Consider the following 23,612-nt stretch of genomic DNA (forward strand, 5'->3'; position numbering starts at 1 on the left):
GATACCCAAATTTAGATTCTAATTCAGGCTTTTACATCCACACAATAGGGTTTTTTTATGCTTCTAAGCTTGTGTTTGAAAAGTACTCATTTGCATTGCACTGAGCCACAAATCGAGACTCTAAAAAACAAAAGATCTGACAAATCACTATGAGCTCAGAAATAACCTGAATTCTTCTTAGAAGACCCTGGTAATCCTGGCAAAGACAAGACAGAGAAAACAAGATTATCCAGAAGCTGAGTATAAAAGGCCAGTCACTGATGAGACAGAAATAAGGACGTTGAGGAGAGGCAGACTCTGTTATCCAAGCTCTTTAAGCATTTGCTAGTACAGCTTCACCATCAATGTTACAGATTTTTGTCCCTGCAGGAACTCTGGACCTTTTCCTCCTTAAGGCAACTGTCAACCTCTAAGGCTTAAGAAAAGTTCTAGCTCTATAGCACATTATGTGACTAAGGAGGAGAAAAATCTGCTGCAGAATTTTGGCTGAGTCTGGGAAAGCCTCGTGGAGAAGCATGGACACCCACACAGGCAATGGCCATTTGAAAACATTTTCTTGCTGTGAAGTCACAGCTTGTACTTTAGGGGGACAGGCACTGATCACTCTGATAACTAGCCAGACTGGACAGTGTTTAAAGACTTTATATAAGCTCATTAAACAACAGAGGGGAAAAAAAAAATCAAAACACAGATTTAGAAGGACATTTAAGAGAAAATGTGCTCTTCAGCTCCAGGAATCCAGTGGATTCCAAAATAAAATTAGCTGCCACTTCCTTCATGTCAGGAAGTGGTACAGGGTGCCACTGTCACCTTGATCCTCGCAGAGAGATAGAGAATCTGGGTCCTAGCATGCCTGGTGGGTGAAGGCTGAGACACTGTGTCTTCCCAGGAACATTCCTTGATGCACCTGTACTTTTTTCCGCTGGCAAGTGTTTTCTCCTTCCTGCTTCCTCTATGCAGGGGAGTAAAGCAGAGGGTCAGCCTGCACCTGTGCTGCAGCTACCTGATAAACCAAGAGAAAAGGAGTGGCAAAGTCACTCACACTGCTCCAAAGTGTACTGGCTTCCAGGATTTATGGGGAGAATGTCAGATGTCATTAGACCAAGAACACTGCTTGCTCCTGGAAATCATGAAGGGCAATATTGGGTGAAATGTCCAGTGGAGAGACAGTGCAGAAATGGCAGCTCAACCCAGCACTAAATAGATGGTCTCTGCTGAGCCCAGCACTGCTACAGCTCACAAGACAAGAAGCAGCAGAGAAAACTGACAAAATTTGACTTTTTGTGCTAAGGAAACAGTTGATTTTGACTCTTCTCTCAGCACCACCAAAGATTAAGAAGGTTGCACCACCTCCTCCATTTCCTTTTTTCTGCGTTAGGGCACTATGGAGAAGCTGGACAGTTTTGTGCTGAGGGTCTAGATACTGGATTCTTAAAAGCTTCTAGAGGTCTTCTCAAACATCTTATCTATTCCCCAGAGTCAAATCAATTCTGCTAAAGACAAGAAAACATGCAACCACTAGGCTATCACATGTTATAAGCAAAAGCAGAGCTCACCCTGAGCAGTGCTAACCAAGCAGACTGCTGACATATCCCCTAAGCCTTCTGATCAATTCACCATGCACAAGTTAACAGCCTGCCCACTCTTCCATCACACCAGAGCATTCCAGTAGGAAAATTACACCACTCCATGAAGCACTGAAAAATTAGGCAGGGCAAATCTGCTAGCAAAACTGTTTTTAAAAAAATCCAAAGTTAAAAAAAAAAAAAGGCTAAAGAAGTAAATGAAAGCTTCAGCCTTACTTCTTTTCCTGAGAGGATAAATCCCATGGTAGCACACAAACTGAAAACTATGTGGAAAAGAGGGTTTAACTACAATGGCAGGCTCCTGAAAAGTCCTGTGATGAGATCTTAATAAACAAAATAGTCTAGGTCATCGCTCTCATAAAAACCTTGGAGCTAACCCAAGTTTCCATCCACACAGAGAACAAATATTTAGAGTCATCAATTATTTAGCATTAAAAGACAAACATCTCAGTCTACTCACCTTTTTGCTACCTTCTCTGTAACATATCTCACTTTGGTCAGGAGGAGTTCCAGCAGATATCCTCGATGAGAGTCTCCCAGCATGTGCAACTCGTCCACAACCACCACTCCTGATAAAGAACAGCACTCAGGTCATATCTTACAAACCTCCAAACTAAGAGCAAATAGCCTCGATCCTTTCCCATTCCACATGATGAACTGAAATTTATATTCACAAATCCATCTATGCTTCCCAACACCACGATGGCTTCCTTCTGTCACTGGGAGAGACAAATCATGACTGATGTCATGGCATTTCATACCCACCACAACCACACATACGCACAATCAGCTTTTAAATAATAAAAATAAATAGGTTGAGTTGTTAGTTTAGACACCACACAAAACAGTATTGCAGCATCTGTACTGTTAACTCCTTGCAAGTAAAAACCCTCGGGCTTCAGAGTATCTGGAAAGGAAAATTCCAGCACCCAGATGAACTAGTAAAAAATTTTCTTGACATCACTGTCTTAGTTAAAAACATCATTTTTTTTCTAATGCAGTTGTGTCAGAAAAAAAAAAAAACAAGAGCAGATGTAATTACACTGGCAGAGTTTGCTTCCTATTAAATTGCTCTTCATTAACCAAACCTGAACAAGCTCTACAATTTAGCTTTGGCTTTCTAATGAAAAAAAATCCTTCTGTGACAGTTTTGTTGCCCTCCTACGTCCTGCAAATGACATTTTAATCTATTAACCACCTCCATCAATTTTTTAAGGTGTGTAGAAATATCTAAAAGACTAATGTCTACAAAGCCTTCTGAATATCAGCAGCTGGAGACAACAGACCAGACTAGAGTGTTCCCTGAGGAGAAAATACAGAGCCACTACTACTCAGGCACCCAGTGCACCTCCTGCACACATCCCAGCAGCAGCATGTACCCTTTCTGGCCAGCTGACAGGGTCCCAGGGAGATGGAGTAGGATAAAGGAAGGTTAAACAAAAAAAAGCAGGGCACAGAGGACACCACACTTCATTAGCTCTGCTGCTGTGGAATTTTTTTTCCTCCCTGGTGCAGCTATGTAATATCTTTCTGGTATGGCTAAAATAGCAGGAGCTTAAGGGCAAATGTGACCTTACATTATCTGTCTCAATGCTATTTTTCCTTCTCTTTTTTTTCTCTCCTTCCTACATATGTTCCTTCTCTCTCCGTCTGTTTTCTCCCTCCTTCTCTTTCAAGCCACTTCAGTTAGAAAAGAGTGCTGCACTGCTTCATCAGCCTCTTTTACAAACTCCCACCCATCCAGCTCCTCTGTCTTCCCCTACTTCCTCTATTCTGTGCTCACTTGTAAATAATGGCAATTCATTGGTCACCAAATACGTATTTGCTCAGCTACCAGAAAAAGCTTCTTCCTGCTTCCCCATACAACAATCTGCCTGAATTCTTCCAGAGCTGAGACAGGACAGTTTAATCAGATACCTACCAAAGTAAAATCCATGCAAGTCACTTCTAACCTTCATCATACCCCATAGGTACTGAAAATGAGGCTACACTGAGTCTGCTGTTTCTTTCTGCAAATTAGGTGTATCCCTAGAAGACAGCAGAAAAAAACCTACTGGAAAGTACCTGAGAGATACCAGACATGTTTACTGTAGAATAACTAGGTTGTTTTAATTCCCCATCCTGTTTAAAACTAAAAAGTTTTGAATGAAAAGCAGGAAGGACTTGATTTTTTTAAAATATAATCCAATTAGTAACATTTTAATTTCAAGTTTAAATTAAGAAACAAATATCACAACAGCACATTACAAATCCATTCCCAGCTGACACACTGAGAAGGCAGCAGATTCTTCTCTAATCATTTTCCTAAAAATTTCTTTAGCATCAGTGTCAAGAGGCTGAACAAGAGGAATATCATCTCCCGTGTACCTGGATGTTCTAAACTGACACCTTTTATAATAATTAGCAACACAACATTGCTTTTAACTGCTTCAAGCAGCAAAGAGAGCTCTGGCAGGCAGAGGATTTGAGTTTCTCTCAACGATTTCCAAAGGCAACGTGAGCTATCAGCATGGGGTTGACATCAGTAAAAGGAACAGCTCAAGCTTGAGATGGAATCCAGCCAGGATTGCAGTCATCTCCCAATAACTCATCTCAAAAGATAAAACACCCTTGTTACCAACTGGTCTAAATTTAGAATTAATTAGAAGACAAGGTACAATCTTGCAGTTTCAGACAAGCTTCCTTTGGGTGACAGCTAAACTGGCATTTTCAGTTCAATATACCCATATTTTACAGCTTCTATGAAAATTTACCTCCAAACAGAAAACTTGTCCATTTCCTACATAACGATGACTTTTTAAAGTCAAATTTAATTTTAAAATTAATGTCAGAGAAGCGCATAAAGAAAAAAATAAGCATTTTACCCTTATTTCTGTTACATGGCCATGTTTGGGCATAAGGGAAATGGAGGTTTGCAGCACAAGTATTTTCAAATGCTGATAGAAAACCATGATGCTTTAAGGAGAAATTGGTATTGAGAACACATCTCCAAACTCAAATCTTGTAGTCACTTGGCTGCTTATATTTAAATGACACCTCTCAAGTACATTAATCTTTGAAAGTGCAACAACATGTAGGGATGAAATGGAGGTTCCAACCACAGGGATTTGGTCTATCTAGCTTCTGAAAGATTATATCATTAAATAATACATTTTAATATTCTGAGTATGTTTCCAAGGCACACAGGCCAACAGAAAGTTGCTCATCCTGACCCCACTGTCGTCCTTGTGGTGGCAGTACAGCTTGTACAGTGTGGTGACATTGGATCACACTAACCCTATCTTAAACAGGCAAAGAAACCTTCAACCAAGTAGCCATATATTGAAATAAATAACAGGTTTTCTTCCAAGTGAAGGGATGAAGATATACATTCAAGAATCGAGCTGGACTGCAGGAGCCTTCATTTGAATGAGTTTAAAATGCTGCACAACAGTCACCCACTCATCTTCCAGCCCACTCTCAGTCTCTAAAGCATTCATGGTGATTCAGCTCCTATAGATCCAGGTGTGAATGTGTTATCCCATGATCTCACACTCTGAAAAACCTGTAAGGTTTTATTTCCCATTTTCTCTCGAAAAAGCTCTTCTGGTACACAATGCAGCAGAATATGATGATACCAGATGCACACAGAACAGCAGTTTCAAAGGTGGAGGTCTCAGAGCAGTTCGATCCTCATCTATTTTTATATTCTTAAAATAGCACCCAGCTATGTTACAGAGCAAAGATTGGAAGGATTACTGTGTAAAACATAACGGGGTATGGCTTTGTGGAGCAGAGAAAAAAAGAGAATAACAAACTTCTGATTGGATTAGGAAAGTACGCCTCTCTGAGTGTACATGGAAACATTGGGCTTCTTCAGCTTTTATCTTATCCCAAATACTTAATGAATGCTTTCATTATCTAGTGGCCATCAGGGCCACAGTGACCCAGAAGCCAATGTTACAAGGACAGAGGGTTTTTCAGCAAACAAGACAGAAATGAATGACACAGCCCTCCCAGTCAAAATGCCTACCCAGAGGAGCACTATGTATTCATTCTGCTTATCTGGATCCAGATGAGCCCAGAATGTAATTCCTTCTCTTCCTCAAGCTAAATGAAGACAGATCTTAGATTCCACAATCTCTCTCTAAAACAAATGAATATAAACACATTCCTGAACTCAAACATATCTCAGAACTTTAATTCAGTTTTATTAATTAGAGAACAGTTCCCAGCAATGGGAATCATTGTTAAATGCAGCTTGCCATCCATTTGAGACAAACTTAAGCCTGCAGCTTCTACCTACTCATCCCAGCTGCTGAGCTACATGGAACAGTGCTGCCTGTCCTCCTAAATCCAAATAAGAGGTCCTCTGGAAGAAAAAAATTGCTGCATATTCCTATATGGTATGTCTATCATATACAGAACTCAGAAAATTTGAAGTATCCCATGATTTCACATTCACTCAGAATATGTAAACCCCACAATGGTCAAGCTGTAGTATTTTACCCAGTGAATCCATTTTGTTTTCTTCTATGAGCCTATTGATTAGTCCATTGGCTTTCTCAATGGTGCAGACAGCAACATCCAGAGCAGAGAAACGTCCAGCAGGAGCCATGCTTCCCATGTAGCCTTCAACTCTCACATCCACCTCCTGAAACAGGGCCTGTTTTCCAAGGATAAAGAACATCATGCCAAGGTTACAACTCTGAACTTCTGACCAATGCCTGCTGGAATCACATAAAGGCCTGCACTCTACATCTACAATTTCTAGTACTTTTAATGCCAACTAATCAGATTAAAGCCGTATCTCGGCCAGTCAGTGACACTTCTTACCCCCACTGCCATTTTTTATTTCCAAAACAGGGGCCACAGAGCACACATTGCAAGACAGTGTACACAACTGAGTAAAAGATAAGGACCCCTACTATGTATAAGAAGATCTAATATCAAAAATGTTAGGGAACACACAGTGCAACAGTTTATAATATCAGTGGCTTATGTAAAAAGACACCTTCCTCTTGAGAAATCCTGGGCAAAAGCCAAAATGGAACTTCAAACACAGTGATGACACATCTCACACTGAAAGCCAAGAAACAGTAACTTCTTCTCTTCCAGGTCTCCTTACTGCAGTGCCAAAGCTTTGACATATCCCACACAGCATTAACAAAAGATACAAATATTTGCGTTCACAGGTAGGTCACCCTTTGAGTTCAAGCACGTGCAGCTATGGCCAAACCTCATGCCAGGAGTAGCAGAACAGAGCACTGATAGTCCTCCAGTTTTACAAGATTAAAGCAAAAACGTGTCTCCATTATCAAGCACTTCAAAGTAGCTTTTGCACTTAGTTTGTAGGATTTCCTAGCAATTTGTAAAGTTAAGATACCTCAATTAATGAACAACCAAACTGTCTTAACTGCTAAAAACTACAACAAAATGCCTGCTGTGTTTGGATTTGGTTTTAGTCATTGTCATTACCTAACGGCAACAATGTTTGATATGGAAGTCTTTCAAGAAAAAACATTTATGTCTTGAAGAGTGTTCCCACTGTAATTTTATTTTTTAAATAGCTGGGGTGAAGAAGCCAAGGCATAACCATATTCTGGCAGAAAAAAAAAATAGCAAAGTCAAAGTGAAATCAAATGCACAAAATTGTGGTGGATTACACCAAGGAAGGCTTGGTGTAAATATACTTGGTGTAAAATATACTTTTATCTTTAAGATAGCATTTACACCTTCCCTTAGTACTTTTCCTAACATGGTCCTTCATTAGAAATTTCATTTGAATTGTGTATATTATCAAATTGGTGAATAAATGCAAGTAACAATGTTTTAAAAGTCAAATCTGAAATAAAATGTTTTAATTGACCCTGTAAAATTTTTCTAAGTTTACCTTTTTGGCTAAAGGTTTCATTTTTTTTATCTCCATCTTAGAGCAAATTTTAAATTATCTACAACCTATTTTTGAAAAAACTCAACAATTTTTTTTCTCCCAAAATCCATGCTTTTGCATTTCTGTTTAAAAAACATGACCAAACAACTACTAGCCATAAATTTACCCTCCTGGAATGCTACTTACCTGCAGGTAACATTTCTTCTCCTTGGCCACAGAGACAAAGGGAAGGATGAGAAGAGCTTTCTTACGAGTCTCCAGGACTCGCTTCAAAATAAGCAATTCTGCGACCAGAGTCTTTCCAGCACTGGTAGGAGCTGGAAAAATAAAAGGGGGGGATTAATTAAAGTTAAAAAATAAATCCAAAAGCATCACAAATCTAGCATAGAAAGCAGTTACTGGAGAACTTGGGGTGGGACTCTTCAGTTGATGTCTCTCACCCACAACCATATTTGCAGTCACCCCTATAAAGAGTCAAGAAGACTAAAATCACCCATGTCTCTTCCAAGTTCTTCATCCTCTCAGTGCTGCTCTAGAACCTTTTCCCCATGAAGGGTAGACAAACAACTGTCATTTCCTACAGATTTCTAGTCCACCAGTCCTCCTTCTCCTTTTGCATTACTTCCCCTTCTGCACACACACCCCACACACAATATGTGATGAAAAATGATAAATGGACTGAAAGAAAGCTAATAGCAAATAATATTCTCAGAAGTATGTATATCTTCAATTGTTGTTATCATTCAGTTCCTAGCTGACAGCGTAATAAAAAAGAGTCACCATTAGCTGACTCCTAATAATTATCAACTTCTAAAGGAACTTCAACAGAGAAAATGGGGCAAAAAGTCTCTCTTCCCATCTGGAAAGGAGATCATTAAGTCAAGTTTGAGGTACAGAAATGGGACAGATCTTAAGAAGTCTCCAGAAGAAGATCCTGACCTTTCTACCTGTCAGACCCAAATGTCTCAGCAGCAGTAAGTCCTTGTAAATGGCAGTGGAAAAGTTATGGGGGCACTGGTTTTGTCAGATGTTTGCATACCTGAGTAAACAAGGTTCCTTCCCTCCAGAACTTGTCCAAGCATCAGGCATTCTGCTTGCCATTCAAACATCTGCACTACTCCCAGGCTGTGGTATTTCTCCAGAACTGCTTTGGGAAGATCCCAGCTTGCAAGGAGCAACTTGTCTGCTTGGTCTTCAGGAACATTTACCTGCTGATATTGCCCTTTGGAATGAGAAAATAAAAGTTAAAAAGTCAAGTATCATCTTTGAATCTGAGGTCATTTAGGTTATACACCCAAATGTCAAACTTCTCTACAAACTCCTGTATTACATACAAGAAAAGGCAATAAACTATCTGCCCTATAATTTTCAATATTTTGTGTGGATGGATCACCATTTTTCTTATCTTCTGACATCTTTTTTTCAATTTTTCCTCCTGTAAGATTTTCCACATTCAATTAATTTCTCCACCAAGCTCTTGCCCTGGTATTTGCTTTTGAGACAGAGCAGCCATTACCAAATACATAGTCAGAGAGAACCTCAGCACTGATTGATGTAACAGCATTGCAATGCATTTGCCATCTTGTCCTCACCCACACCACTTCCCTTTTAAGAAGTTACTGCTACTGAAATTTCATTAATACTGATTACAGAACTGCCCAGTGTTTTTTGTTTTACAGATGAATGAAAACCACAACCTAAAGCAAACAAGCAGCTCAAGCTACTCTGTACAGCGTGTCATATTTCAGTTTATTAACACTGATAGCATCTTCACAACACTGCCAGTTCCTCTAGCTTAATTAAATTCCTTGCTGATTATTTCTTGTCTTAGTAACCCTAAACAACTTTGTGCTGACAGCATGCACTGCCTCCTCCTTCTCTTTCTCCTCTGTTTTTCCAAGTCATTAAGAAAACTCAAGCTTTTTGTCCCATTCAGGTTTCTGATGCACAGGAATGCCTCCCCTATCACCCATAAATATATATAGTTCCTGTAAAGGCAGTTTGTGAAAGACCTTGCCAAACTGAGATGAAAACCAAGTAATTGTGTGTACTACCTCTACTGCACCCGTTCTTCTACTGGTACATTCAAAAAATTCTAAAAGAAATTTCCCACCATTGTTGACAGCATAAGGGCAGGCTAGATGAATAATACCAGCCTGCATAAGCAGCCAGCATTTCTTTTCTCATCACACTAAAAATTTCAACTGTTGCCTTGAGGTTAACCCCAATCTAGGCTGTCACTGCTGCATGATCAGTCTCCTCTACACAGCTTTGCTTCACTTTGTGTAATCAAAGTACCATAAAATATTAAACAAAAATTTATGCAGCATTGGGAGAGAACAGAAATATGCTACAAAGCAGAACAGACTTCCCAAGGGGAATTCAGAGGAGACCAGAATTGTCCATCCTAAACTGAGACTGTGGTAAGTTGACCCTGGCTGGACACTAAGTGCTACCTGGGAAAGTAATTCCTCAACAGCACAGGAGAGACAAAATACAGTGAAAGGTTCATGAGTGAAGAAAAGGACAGGGAAAGACCACCCACCAATTACCATCACAGGCAAAACACTTGACTTGGGGAGAAATAATTTATTACTAATCAAATCAGAGTAGGATAATGAGAAATAAAGCAAAATTTTAAAAGCACCTACCCCCCCACTCCTCCCTTCTTTTCAGGCTCAACTGTACTCCCAATTTTCTCTACTTCCCCCCAGCAGCACAAGGGGACAGGGAATGGGAGTTCAGTCAGTTCATCACACATTGCCACTCTTTCCTCCTCAGAGGGGAGCTCCTCACATTCCTTCCGTGCTCCAGTGTGGGGTCCTTCTCACAGGAGACAGTCTCCATGAACTGCTCCAGTTCATGTCCCCCATGGGTTCCAAGTCCTGCCAGCTAACCTGCTTCAGCATGGGCTACTCTCTCCACAGGTCCTGCCAGGAGCCTCCTTCAATGCAGGCTTCCCACAGGGCCACAGCCTCCTTCAGGCAACCACTCACTCCAGCTTGGGGTTCTCCACATGCTGCAGGTGGATCTCTGCTCCACCATGGACCTCCACGGGCTACAGGTGGATGACAGCATGCCTCACCATGGTCTGCACCACAGGCTGCAGACAAATCTCTGCTCTGGCACCTGAAGGACCTCCTCCCACTCCGTCTTCACTGACCTTGGTGTCTGCAGGCTGCTTCCATCATATATTCTCACTCCTCCAGCTGCAGGTGCCATTGCACAGGCTTTTTCCCCCCCTTCTTAAATACATTATCCCAGAGGGGCTACTGCCATAGCTGATGGCCTTGGCCAATGGCAGGTCCCTCTTGGATTTGGCTGCATTGGCCCTGTCCAATATAGGGGAAACTTCTGGTGGTTTCTCACCAGAAGTTTATAGTCATCCCCCCCTTGCCATGCAAATCAAATACAGTGACTAATATGGCAAGAATTAAGATTCAGAAACATGGAAAACGCTACCTGATGGGACCTCAAGCTTTTTCCCTAGTGTTCAAACTAACAAATTTTATGTAAAATATGGAATAAGCAAAGGATCAGGTGATTCAGCTGATTGAAGAATATCTTTAGATTAGAACTGAGGATGTGTTTGGAAACTTGTGGCTTAGAGATCTATGTACAGAAGTAAACCTGTGAAACTAACTGTTTTTTTAATTACTAAAACAGTGCTAAGAAACAGTCAAAATTAGGAAGACACAAATTGCTGGTTAAAAGCTATAGGTACTAGATTTCTCAGAAGGAAAACTGTTCCAGAGTGTGGGGCCAGTTAAACACAAGAGTGCTGCTTACTGAATTGTCTTTGGAGAGCTGACTGTGGAAATGTGTACATTTCCTTGCCCCGTTCCATTTGCAGAAATTGAAAAAATTGTATCTTTCAGAGCATAATCAGTGAGAAAACGTGACATGACTGGAGAAGAGACCAAGAAATGTAAATGCTTAAAAAAGTTACAGAAAAATCACAAAAGAGATGAAACTGCAAGATGCTTTGTAAATATCTTGATTTAAGATGTTTTATACAATCTCGGTGCTGTATACGTCTTGATTTCTCTCTTGATTCAAGAGCACAATAAGCTGGTAAAATGTATGTATGGCATCTAGAAGCATCACTTTAAGTGGCTCTGTCTGGCAGCAGGAGCACTTGACATGACACCTTGCCACAACATGTTTATACAAAACCTTGTATATTGCATACAGAAATATACTGTGAATACTTCTTCTGTATTCTACATGTATTCTTTGATCGATTTCTCAACATAGGTAAACAAACCTAGCCTGGTATACCAGAGAGAACGGACAATACCGATTGCTGTATTATGGCAGCACCTAGAGGCCAAGCCAAGAATAAGGCCCACTGTTACACGACACACAGCATGCCCTCATCTCAGACCTGTGCGCAGAATACACATTTTCTGATTTTCTTCCTCGACTGCACAGCGAGAGGGGCAGGAAATGCTTCCAGCACCACCCCGGTAACACAAGCCCGTCCCTCGGCTGAGCCGCTGCCCTCCAGGGGGAAGGAAAGGGCCGAAGCGCGGCCCGAGCAGCGCCGCCCTCAGGGCCGGGGCCCCGCGCCCGCGCCGGGAGAGGCTCGGAGGGTCCGGGCCCCTTCCAGCAGCGCCCCGCTGCCCCGGGCAGCCCCGCTCCCCGCGCCCAGCACGTCCCGACCCGCCGCGCTGCACCATCGAAGGGGAACGGGAGAGAAGGGCAGCGCTCTCCGCGCCGGTACCTGCCGAGCCGCTGCGGCGCAGGGAGAGGTCGAGGCCGGGCGGGGGGCTCAGCACAGCGCGGCGGGGAGCGGCGGGGCCGGGCGGCACGGCCCGTCCCGGTGCGCGGGAGCTGCGGCCGCCGAGCGCCGCGGCCGAGGCTGCAGCGGCACCGCTCGGGGTGATAACGGTGCCGCCGCCATCTTCCCGCCGCGCCATTCAAACCCGGCCCCGCCCCGGCCGGCGGGAGGGCGGCCTCGGGAGCAGGGAATCGGGCGGGAGCAGGGAACCGGGCAGTCCCGGGACGCCCGAGGCGTGCGGCCACCGCAGAGTAGCGGTTGTCTGTGTAAAAACAGCGGTGTTTGCCGAGGCAGCGCTCCGAGCGTGCGGTAACGCGTGCGGAACGCGTGGGGTACCGGTGAAAGGCTGAGACAATTCCATGAAGGGTCTGCTTCAACAAAACAAGACTTACCTTGCAGGAGAGAGCCCAGAGGACAAACAGCTTTGTTTGCTGTTTCTAATGTCCCTGACACCAAAATAGCTATTTCAGATTCTAAAAGAGTAGGACTGCTTTTACCTCTCCTCAGCAACGCGAATATGAGGAGCAGTTCTACGAAAATTCTGCAGTACCTGAAAAATGCATGTCTTTGTCCATCACCCACGGAAGTGCTAAGAAGCATTACATCAAAAAATAAGGTTTTTCTAAGTTGCTTTTCATTTCAACTGAGGAAAGCATACTGATCTTTCCAAAAATAAGGACAGCTAAGGGTGAACACTGAAAGCAGGAGTATGAACACACACAGTAATTTCCTTCTGAACACCCCTGCTTTGTTTTGGGTAACATACACGCACGCACACGCCACTCAGAAAAGCTCTTCATGTTCTGTATCTCTCCACAGAGAAATGGATCACAGTTTAGGAGGCTGACTTCACATGAAGCAGGACCGGTGGTCATCATCTCAAACGCATACACACAGAAATTTCTGTCACTTGAAGAAGAGCATGTGCTTTCACTCCCATCATTAAATCTTAAAATTAAATGGAAGCAAAATTCTTTAAGAATACTGCTGTTATTTCAGACAATTATATCTGAGTAAGTGTAAAGGATGGTCTAATAGAAGAGTCAATGTATTTTAATCATCTTTAAATCAAGCAGCTCAAAAAGCTTCTTTCATTGTTCAAGTTTACAGAACCAGATGCTAACAGCAGGCTCTTCTGTGTTTCAAAGCCCAAGCACCAGATAAATCCAAAACACACTTTTTCCCTAAAGCAATTATTTTAATGAATTGACACTAGGAGAATGTATCTATGCTGCTACTCTGTTGACCAAAAGTTAGATACATTAAAGGGAGGAGAGGCATACAGAAATCCTCTGCTAAAGGCTCTCACTGCAGGAAACAATTCCCACTGCGAACTAACCGTTTCCTGTATTAGTACTGAAAAAATATTGAAGAATATAACTCAGTAAAGATTTCCACTTAACAATATATATTTCTATTCTGCCAGAAATGACCAGAATAAGCACTGCTGATATTTAAAATGTTCACAGCATAAACATGTTTCACTTCAACATGTAGTTTTACAACTGCAGTATGAAATCTATTCCTCATCACTTCATGTCCTCCTTACATTTTTGAAAAGGCTATTTAAAATATTAAAGGAGACATCTATCTTCATTCTACCCTTCTTTTTTTTTTTTTTTTTTTAAGGGGGAAAAGACAGGTTTTACTATCTGAAATTTTTAATTCCTTAAAAATAGTTTACAAAATCTGAGGACAGACCTACTTTACCAAAGAAGGAAAAAGAGCTAACTAGCAACCAATCGAAGAATTTGGTTCCGCAGGTACGTGCACAGCTGGTTCATCAAGTCTCTGTTCTGTCCTTCAACCCAGTGCATTTCTACTACTACATCATTTCCTTCTTTCTTCACATTCATTAAACACTTGAAGAGAAAACCCCCACTAGTTTCTTTAGGGGTTGGCTCTTTTTCCACTGGCAGATTGCCAGCTTCCTCTGAAGGGCAAGGTTCCTCCTTCATATCACCAGAACCTTTCCCAAGTGATGTTTCTCCCTGCTTTGCTTCCATCTCCTCTTCCTTCACAGGATCACTGTGCTCTTCTTTGGCAGCAGATTCCTCTGGTTGCTCATCACCTGCTGTCATCTGGACATCCTCATCAGGTGCCATAAACCCCATTTCAGAGTCTTCAGCCTTGGGGTTTTCACAGTCTGAGTTATTGCTCACACTCTTCTGGCTGTTCTTTTCCTCCTCCATTGCTTGCAGAATATCTTCAGAAGCTCGAGGAAGTTCTCGTAATTGCCTTACTCTCTCTCGTTTCTTTCTCCTCAAATGAATCCAGGAGTTTTCAATGGCAGTCACAAAGAGGCTAATTTCATCTTTTCCACATGGAACACGTTTATGCTGAACCTATTGCAGAAAACAGAATTTCATACAATCCTCTCACAGTTATGCTTTCAATTAGGACGTTGTTTTAATATCTAATACTTCATACTGTACCTTCAGATCAGTGAGAATCTTCTCCACCCAGGCTCTAACCACAGCAATAGCTTCTACAGCATCCCAGCCCATAGCTGCAGCTTTGACAGACAACTCTTTGACTGTAGAAGCCAAAACCATGAATGTAATTGGTTTTCGTGGTTTTTCTAATTTTCTTCTTTTAGAGGGAGGTGACTAGAAGAAGAATGAAAGAAAAGAATTACAAGGCTATGCAGTATTAGTGGGGTGACTTTTGTACTCAGAAGACTGTGATTCCATAAGACACGAGGATTAAGAGTGTAACATAAGGCACTAAGCAGTCATTCATTTGGCCCATGCTCCAGTTCACCCCCAGGAGTTTCAGACTCAAACCAGCTAACAGGATCATGCACTTTATGCTAGCCTGATGGACAGAGGGTGTTTATCTTCAGGTATCAGGCAAAAAGCTTCATTGGTTCCTTTAAACTATGAGATCTCCCTGAGCTGAGAAAGTGTGGCTGCTCTTGGGAATACAGGCCCACTGCCAATATCCACATTTTGATCCAACTGCACTGAAAGTTTACTTGAATCTTCCTTATCATCGTTTATTGTCTATACCTATATTCAAATATACAAACATCCAGATCCAAAAAAGCAACTGGCTCACATTTAAGGTGAACAAGCTCCACTAACATTCATGTAGGCAAGTCTGAGTTAGACATGGTCATACCTATTTGGTAACAGAATCTACATGTTAAATTAAAACTGAGTTCTCGGAGGGAAGTTTAAATTACAATCCAGCCCCAAACTTAGCATATTTTTATTACTACTAAACTATTTGAGGTATGTTACGAATGATCCTTATTTTCACTGAAACCCACAGGAAGTTCCTACAACGGCTTCCTTTTTCCACCCTTTACAAGGGTCACTCATGAATCACACGTCACAACTGCTAACAGACTGGCAACCATCTAAGAAATTCCACTGTCCATACAGCCCAGCACATCCAATATTCCAGTCTGAAGAAGAACAGTTTGTATCACAGTAGTTACAGCTCATGAGCCCCTTCCTCAAGTAAGAGGCACAGAAAATCACAAGCAAATCAGAATTAAGCTACTTACAGGTACTTGCACATCATCATAGAAACTCCAGGCCAGTGCCCATCTCATGGTGCGTCCCTGGCAGAATTCTGTGTGAGTGACTTTAGGGACCTATGCAAAGAAACAAAACATTTTTTCAAATTAATAAACAGTATTATTTTACTGCACACATTTCCAAACAAAGCGTATTTTCTCATTATACAAATGGAGATTCTTTCTGACATGGCTCAGAGGTGTCAGGGCCCTCTCTCATTTCTCTCCTTTTACTAAGACTGAGGTGCAACATTTCAAGGACAGAGAAGGAAACTCAGATATTTTGTATCTAGCTCAGCATCAGCTTTTGGTAGTTCATCTTTCTGGGAATTTATTTCACCATTTCACCATTCTCTTTCCTTCCACTGAATACATAGACAGATCTCACAATTATTTTCTTTGTATGGGAATTAGTGAAGAATATGCTTCCTCCAGAAAGCCATCCAAAAGTCCTTTGCACAGCCCTCTTTAATGAGAATTTTACTTGGTGCCAGAATTGAACACAAACAAAACAACACTGCCACTTAAATCATGTTACTATTTCTTTTATCAACCAAATTGCTAGAAAGCTAGAATATTTTGTTTGTTTGTTTTTACTACAGCCTTGTTAAGGCTGTTTTAAAGCAGGAACCCTGAATCTTCTAGACTGAATACACGCTCCAATATGTGCTAAAGACAAAACTTTGGAGATAATATTTGCTACTTATCTGTCAGTTTTGAATCTACAATAGTTAAACCTCAGTTGTTTCCCTAACAAGGAATTGCAGTTCCTTTTTGTAATAAAAACTCCATGAAATAATTCAACAATAATTACCCACATACTTGAGACATACTATATTCTGTATAGAACACAGGCAGGATATATATGGACTCTATGCAAACTCACCCCCTGGATTCGAAGTTCTTCTTTCAGTGGTGTCAAACTGCATTTCTTACCCAACATGCAACTGTACCATCTGCAAAGCACACATTAAAAAAAGTGTTTTACAAATAGAGATCAACTGAGAATGACAGCTATCAATAAGAACTACTTGAATCAGAAAGCTGAAAAAACAATACGAGATCAAAAACCAAAACAACAACAAAAAAAAATATCACACTTTGACAGAGTGACTAGGACATAGTACAACAAAATTCAGAACAGAAGATCCAAAGACAGATTGGGAAGGAAAATCTTTTTGAGCTTTTAAGAAATACATTAGGAGTATTTTATAAACAACACATGAACTATGAGCAATCTTGTTTCAAAGAGTGATTTCAGTTATGGGGAAGATGTTACATCTTGCAAGAATTTGTTTCAACTTCTCCACTTTCTTTGGAGAATGACTCAGAATAAAAAGGAATAACCAACTATTGGCAAGTAATCCTGCTCAAAAGCAGACATACTGACTATCACTTGTGCTCACTTATCCAAGTTACCATCACATAACCCATATTTCATGAGGAAAAAAATCAGGAAAAAAAAAAGGAAAAAGTTATTTTCCTACTTGTAGTGAAGCTTATCCTTTCACCCAGCTCCACATCTTCAGAATCTCCCAAACATTACTTTAATGAAGCTCTGCTCTTCATCTAAACTATTATTTGAGCTTTACACCCCATCTTCCACATTTTTTGATGACTGGATCCAAAAAAGCTTATTCATAAATACAACATATTGAAGTACAAAACTTAAGATTTCCTAGTTGTTAAGGGACAGTTTTGTCCAACACTGGGGGAGTGAAAGCTGATATAGTAAGAAAACTGAGAACATGCCATCAGTTTCAAAATAAGGTCAAAGCAAGGCCTCACTATGGTTTTTATTGCAGCTTCTGCTCACCCAAGACAGCATTCAGTACAAAAGTGCCATTTAGCAGGCAAAGCTGCAAGTTACCAAAATTCAGCCAGGAAAAGACAGAAATTTTTAGGTCGATAACTAAGCAATATCATAAAGCCTCTTCCCTCCCAAAAATCCTCAAGAATGAACCCTGATCTGTCTTTTATCAGGTACATGTGCTAATTTTGCTGCAAGCTACAAATGTCACTTGTACAGGCTTTTTTTTGTCTTCTGCCTTTAAATACCTCCAGCAATAACTTCTAATTGCTGCTCAAGAACAATTGGATGTGTAAGTATCATCAAACAAACTGAGTAGATACCACTGGACCACAGGTACTAAAAATAACATTATTGCATGACTTCTGCCAAAGATGAAGATAAAAGGTATTAGTTTGGGGTTTTTTGACTGGAACAAAACACTTACCGTAACCTCTTTTTAAGCTGGAGACTATCATGAATAATTCTTTTGACAAATTCTAGTTCTCCCCCCTCAGCCATGATTTCTGTGATCCCTCCTGTATTTACAGAGCTGGGAGGGGGACGCCCTGGATTTCGAGAATTAACTCCCTGGATTAAAAAACAAAAACATTTGACATGAACATTTAATGAAATGTTATGCTGCTTTGTACACTGCTTCCTATCTTAATCTTTAGGGGACAGCAAGCACCACCACCTCTACTCATCCTCCCACCATCAGAACCATGGATAACAAAGATCCATTCAAAATAAACATACCTGAGTGAATTCCCCACAATCTCAAACCTTGGTAAGCTACTCGTCACATCAGTATTCTGCTAATATGAAATATGTGGTTGCAATACATGTAGGACATGTTAAGTGCATCCATGCAATTACAATCTATAGTGCTTCATTAAATCTTAAATCTTCTCTACTACTGCCCTGCATTATACATTTCTGGCTATATTCAGTCGGTATTGCATGACCTGTATGATATGATCTACATGACAAAGGAAGTAAAAAACAGTTAAGCAAAATTCCAGGAACTAATTCTTCTGTACTACACAGATGCCTGTTATGCAGCAGGCACCTGATTTCAATTTTACTAGCTGTCTACTTTCCAAACTCATTTTCTAAGACACTAAGAACTTGTGAAAGAAGCTCATTCTCCACTTTAGGAGGGGTAACAGTTAAGTTTTCAGAACTCCTTTAGGGGCTAGGTGCTGAGGAGGGAGAAGACTTAAATACTATTCATGATGATTTGGGATTTTCCACTCAACCTTGCCCAAGCCAAGAGGTGAAATTGTTGCTACCTTTTCAGTGAGTACTGAAGTATGTATAACATGCACTTTGTTACCTTACCTTAGCTTCCAACTGGTTGGCAAAAAAGGGGGGGTTGCACATGCAGAAATCATAAATGATCTCAGATTCTTCTTTCAGTGCATCCATTAGAAGAGTCTTCTGTGGTACCTTAACCACTATTAGAAAAAGTGAATTTGGTCAGTAAAGAACTTCATATTTGATTTAACATGCTATATACATTATACATTGCATAAAACCTGTACTTTCTAAACAATGCTTTCCACAAAAGAGACGTAACAAATATCACCATGCAAATAAAGATTTCAGGTCAAGGATTAGCACACAAACAGCCTGTATGTTTAAACATAGCAGCAGAACCACATGAATCTGTTAAAAACAACATGGACTACCTGAGTTATACCAAGTTCTCCAACATAACCACAAATGTGCTTTAAGCCCTTACAACTACAGGAACTAAAGCTTCACATGAGGCCTGTTCCTTTGCAAGCTGCTTTTCCAGTGTATTGAAACCACACCACTAAAAATCAGTGGCAGCTGTGACTCTCATTGTTCTCCACATCAAGTTCTGGATCTTCAAGACTGACACAGACAACAGATTAAGACATGTTGTTCAAATGGATGCTTTCAAAAGTTTTTATTCAGAGCTCATAAATGGACCTGATTTTTACTACACAGAAAATTTTACTACACTGAGTTCCTTCAGAAAATTCTCCAAGCTCGTTCCCAGACCAAGTCTGGCATACTGCCTCTGCAACTACAGGCAGTGTCAGGACTTCATTCAAGAAGTGAGGATGAGAAACCCTCTGTACAAGATACACCTTTGTGGCAGCATCATGCAATTATCCAAGGGGAGCATTCCAGGTCTCCTACCAGCAGAAACAACCCAAACACTACAAAATACTTCAGTAACAGACAAGGAATACAGAGATAAAAACACCTCAGGGTGAAGTTTAACTTCCAGATTTCCATAAGGAAGAGTATTTCTCTATCCACACATCCCATGCTAGAGAAGGCAGCTTTTTGGCTTAAGCATGCACTGACTTCAGCAAATATTCTGGTCCAGTAAAAATAAGGAATACATGTATTCGGAAGGAATACACATTCAGATATGCCACTGAACATGGCAAAAATAAGCCACAACATTCATATGCTACTAAATACCTTATTACATTGTACCTTTTATAAGATCAGACAAGTTATTTTGTTCCACATTCTTCTTGGCATAATTGAAGCACATGTCATCCACTTCTGTTGCAAGGAAATACCAGCCATTCAAAGTTGCTCCAAGTAATGGGTATATACAGGATGCCCCTGTCCCTGCAGAAGTAAAAATCCATGAAAAAGGCAAAATAAGTACTGGTGTTCTATACAGTGTAGCTGTTAACTATGTACTTATCATACCAAAAAGAACTAACTTCAATAAAATTTATTATTAATCATCAACTGATTATTATCTGATTATTGATCATCTGCAACTCAATTCTTTAGTGAACTTAATTTTGGTAATTTGAAAAATACCATTGCCAAATATGCACTTTTAATAAAAGAAATAATTTAATAATCTGTAATAAATTTCTAGTAAACTATCAGCTTTGGTTTAAGCTATTTTTCCTCTATATGACAATGGTTAATTTATATAAAGAAAGCCAAATACATTCTGGCTTTACTAAAACAAAAACCCTACCACAAATAAATCTCTCTTCTGCACTTTTCTATCATCTATCACAAAAAATTTACTTTGATGCATACAATAACCACAAAAAAAATCTGTTCCACAAGACTGCCTTTCTCTAATCTCCAAAACTATCAAAGAAACCTAAGTGTCAATTAGGATATTCAAAAAGAGAGACAGATAGATAAAAACTTGGTAAAAAAGAGAGAGATGCTAGCACAAAATAATCATGGCATACCTAGTTGATCAAATTATCAGCGACAACCAAATTTAGGATTAAAGGGAATGCATACAAGAAAAGGGAAAGATATCCCACCACGACCAAACTAGAGTTTAGACAATATATTTAGAATCTGTTACACTAATTTACTGAACCATCAATAACTTCATCTGTCAGTACACAACAGCAAGGAGTTACTTCTAGCACTTCTGTCAAGTCCCTCTCGGATGACTTCCTGCTTTCCCAAAGCTGAAAACATCAAAGCTCATGCAAACTCAAACTGAAGATTTTGCAGTATGTGGAGGACTTAAGAGGATCTGTCTCTTCTACCCAGCACCTGCCGTGATGAAGTTCATAGAAATCATTTTCAAAAATGAAAACTAGTATCAAATGCACAGAAACCGTCCAAGAAATTTCAAAGTTACTAGAAGAAACCTGCTGTGGACACACATGTGATGATGCAAACCTGGTATCCAGCACAACTCCAGCTAAAAATACAAGTCAGTAAATTTCAGGAGAACAAAAAATCCCATTACAAAAAGTCGTGTTAGCAGATGCCAAGAACCATAAAATCTGACACAGTAACAGAGATCACTGAACCTCAGCTTTGAGGAATTCAGTAACTTTAAAGTTTTAATGTCAAGCATTAAAACAGGTTACAAAAGAAATTCCAGCATTGCTCAATTTCATTCTAAGTTTTCTTCAGCACAAAACAGGCTTTGAAATCAAGCCTCTGAAACTGTAAAGGAAGATTCTACTGACAAAATAAAAGATGTGAACTAAATTCAAATGTACTAGTGCCTTTCAAATAATTCATACAGAATAACCAAAGACTGGGAATCCAAATGCCAATTTTATTATTTGTGTGTGAAAGCTCTTGTGGAGCCTTTCTTTAAGTTCCAATGAAAACCAAATTATGGCCACCAGTGTACATCTTATAAATTCACACCTCTACTGATACATTTATCTGCTGCCTAATCTAGATATCATCCTGATATAACCCAATAATTTAGACTGAAAGTGGACAGTATCATCCATCTGCTGATCCTTGGTCCAACTTAAGACATTTTTTTCTGAATAATATACAAGAAATCTTTGACCATCTACAATCAAAACACAGCTTAGCTTGCATTTGCCCCAGTTTCTAATTTGGCCTCTTTTACCATTCACCTCACATATATAACTGCATTGAAATAAGTTAAAATAAAAATTGAAATTTAAAAAGGACAGATCATTCACTTGACAAACACATCTATAACAACAGGAAAAAAAGTTACTAAGTGGATCACTAAAAACTACTGCTATCCAACTCACAAACTCTCTGGTGCAGACATCCAAAACCAAAATTAATAAATTAGCAGCAAAACACAATTGGCTAGTTAGAACACTGAGGAGAAACACTTTTTAGATCCTTTAGAATGACATTTTTACCTGCATTTCTAGAAGCACAGTTTTTGTATACCACACAAAGCTGCACTCAAGTGAGTCCCAGGCCCTGAAAAGCCACATAATTGCGTGCCACGATATTCCTGTGTTTGTGCAGAGGAACGCTGCCCACCCAGCAGGCACATGAAACACCTGTGGAGCTCAGACTGCCTCCCACCACAGCCAGCACACCTCAGATCTCGTTGTTCCTCAAACCTGACGTTCTCCCGTGCAACAAATAGTACCTGCTACTGTCGCTGATGGCAAATAAGGATTTAAACATTTAGCTTTACCTATGTCAATGCCTCGTCTCAGGGTTTGCTTGTCAGCATCCCGGTGGCCGATGAGATCCTCCACCCAGTGGATGTAGTTCAGCCTCAAGGGGACGGTGGGAATGAGCCTTTCCACGGGGATGTCGATCGTCAGCCCGAAATCCTCCTTCAGCAGGGTGCACGTCAGAGCCCTCACGGCCTCGGGATCCTTGAAGTTCAGGCTGAAAGGCACACGCGGAGCTTTCAGGGGTGCCTGGCGGCGGACACACCAGGGGGACACACGGGGGACACACCGGGGACACCCGCCCGCCCCATCCCGCCCCGGCCGTACCTCACCCTGCCCGCCAGGGTGGTCTGCACGTGCTGCTGGAACTCGGGGTACTTGCCAGCCAGGTAAGCGAAGTCGGGGGGCTTGTCCTTGTAGCGGTTGCGGACGTGCATGGACTTGTTGAGGGCCATGTCGGGCCGGGATGTGCCGGGAGCGCGGCGCGGGATCACGGCCGCACCCCCGCGCGCCGGCCGGGCCCGCTCCCGGCGCGCACCGCGGCGCCGAGGGCCGTACCAAGGCGCCGCGGGTCGCGGGGGGAGCAGCGCCCGCCGCCGCGGCGACGGAGGTGCCACTGCTGAGGCGGAGAAGTGACCACCGCGGATCCATAGGATCCCGGAATGTCATGGGTTAGAGGGGACTTTAACGATTATCTAGTCCCAACCCCTCTGCCAAGGGCCCGGATACCTCCCACTGGACCGGGTTGCTGAAAGCCCCATCCAGCCCGGCCTTGAACGTGACCATGGTTACCCGCACAGCCGCCCTGGGCTGCCTGCCCAGTGCCTCACCACCCTCGCGGTAAAGAATTCCTCCCTAATATCCAGCCTAAATTTCCCCTCTTTCAATTTACTTCTTGCCCTTTCACAACAGTGACGAAGAGTCCCTCTCCAGCTTCCCAGTAGCCCCCTTCAGGTACTGGAAGCTTGCTGGGAGGTCTCCACAGGAGCTTCTCCAGGATGAACAGACCCCATTTCCTCAGCCTGGCCTCGTACGGAAGGGGCCCCAGTTCTGTCATCAACATCATGTCCTCCTCTGGACCTGCTCCCGCTGTTCCGTGTCCTCTTCATGCTGCCGGACCAGAGCTGCACCCCATACAGTTAAAATGTAAATGTTCTA

At 41.4% G+C, this 23,612-nt stretch overlaps 2 protein-coding genes across 7 annotated transcripts in view; both read right to left on the reverse strand.

Annotated features, from left to right (window-relative positions):
- The window catches only part of POLQ (DNA polymerase theta), a 53,158-nt gene extending 40,778 nt beyond the window's left edge, over positions 1-12,380 (reverse strand). For all 6 annotated transcript variants that reach the window (XR_007776893.1, XM_050971045.1, XM_050971041.1 and 3 more), the window contains exons 1-5: positions 12,185-12,380; positions 8,498-8,680; positions 7,645-7,775; positions 6,075-6,231; positions 2,047-2,155 (exon numbers count right to left, since the gene is read on the reverse strand). Coding sequence is in view for 5 of the 6 variants with exons in the window: in XM_050971045.1 (XP_050827002.1) it covers positions 2,047-2,155; positions 6,075-6,231; positions 7,645-7,775; positions 8,498-8,680; positions 12,185-12,380 (776 nt within the window). In the remaining variant the exon portion in view is untranslated. The remainder of the gene's footprint in view (positions 1-2,046; positions 2,156-6,074; positions 6,232-7,644; positions 7,776-8,497; positions 8,681-12,184) is intronic.
- An 898-nt stretch (positions 12,381-13,278) lies between these two features.
- Positions 13,279-22,975, reverse strand: METTL16 (methyltransferase 16, N6-methyladenosine). Its single transcript, XM_009102598.4, has 9 exons — positions 22,782-22,975; positions 22,472-22,671; positions 20,038-20,178; positions 18,901-19,016; positions 18,005-18,147; positions 16,654-16,723; positions 15,756-15,845; positions 14,677-14,850; positions 13,279-14,586 (listed from the first exon to the last, which is right to left on the reverse strand). The coding sequence occupies exons 1-9, from the start codon at positions 22,907-22,909 to the stop codon at positions 13,969-13,971; spliced, it is 1,680 nt and encodes a 559-aa protein (XP_009100846.2). The 5' UTR covers positions 22,910-22,975; the 3' UTR covers positions 13,279-13,968.
- Between the last annotated feature and the right edge of the window lie 637 nt (positions 22,976-23,612).

The sequence above is a fragment of the Serinus canaria genome, chromosome 1 (assembly GCF_022539315.1).
Source record: "Serinus canaria isolate serCan28SL12 chromosome 1, serCan2020, whole genome shotgun sequence".
Taxonomy (NCBI): Eukaryota; Metazoa; Chordata; class Aves; order Passeriformes; family Fringillidae; genus Serinus; species Serinus canaria.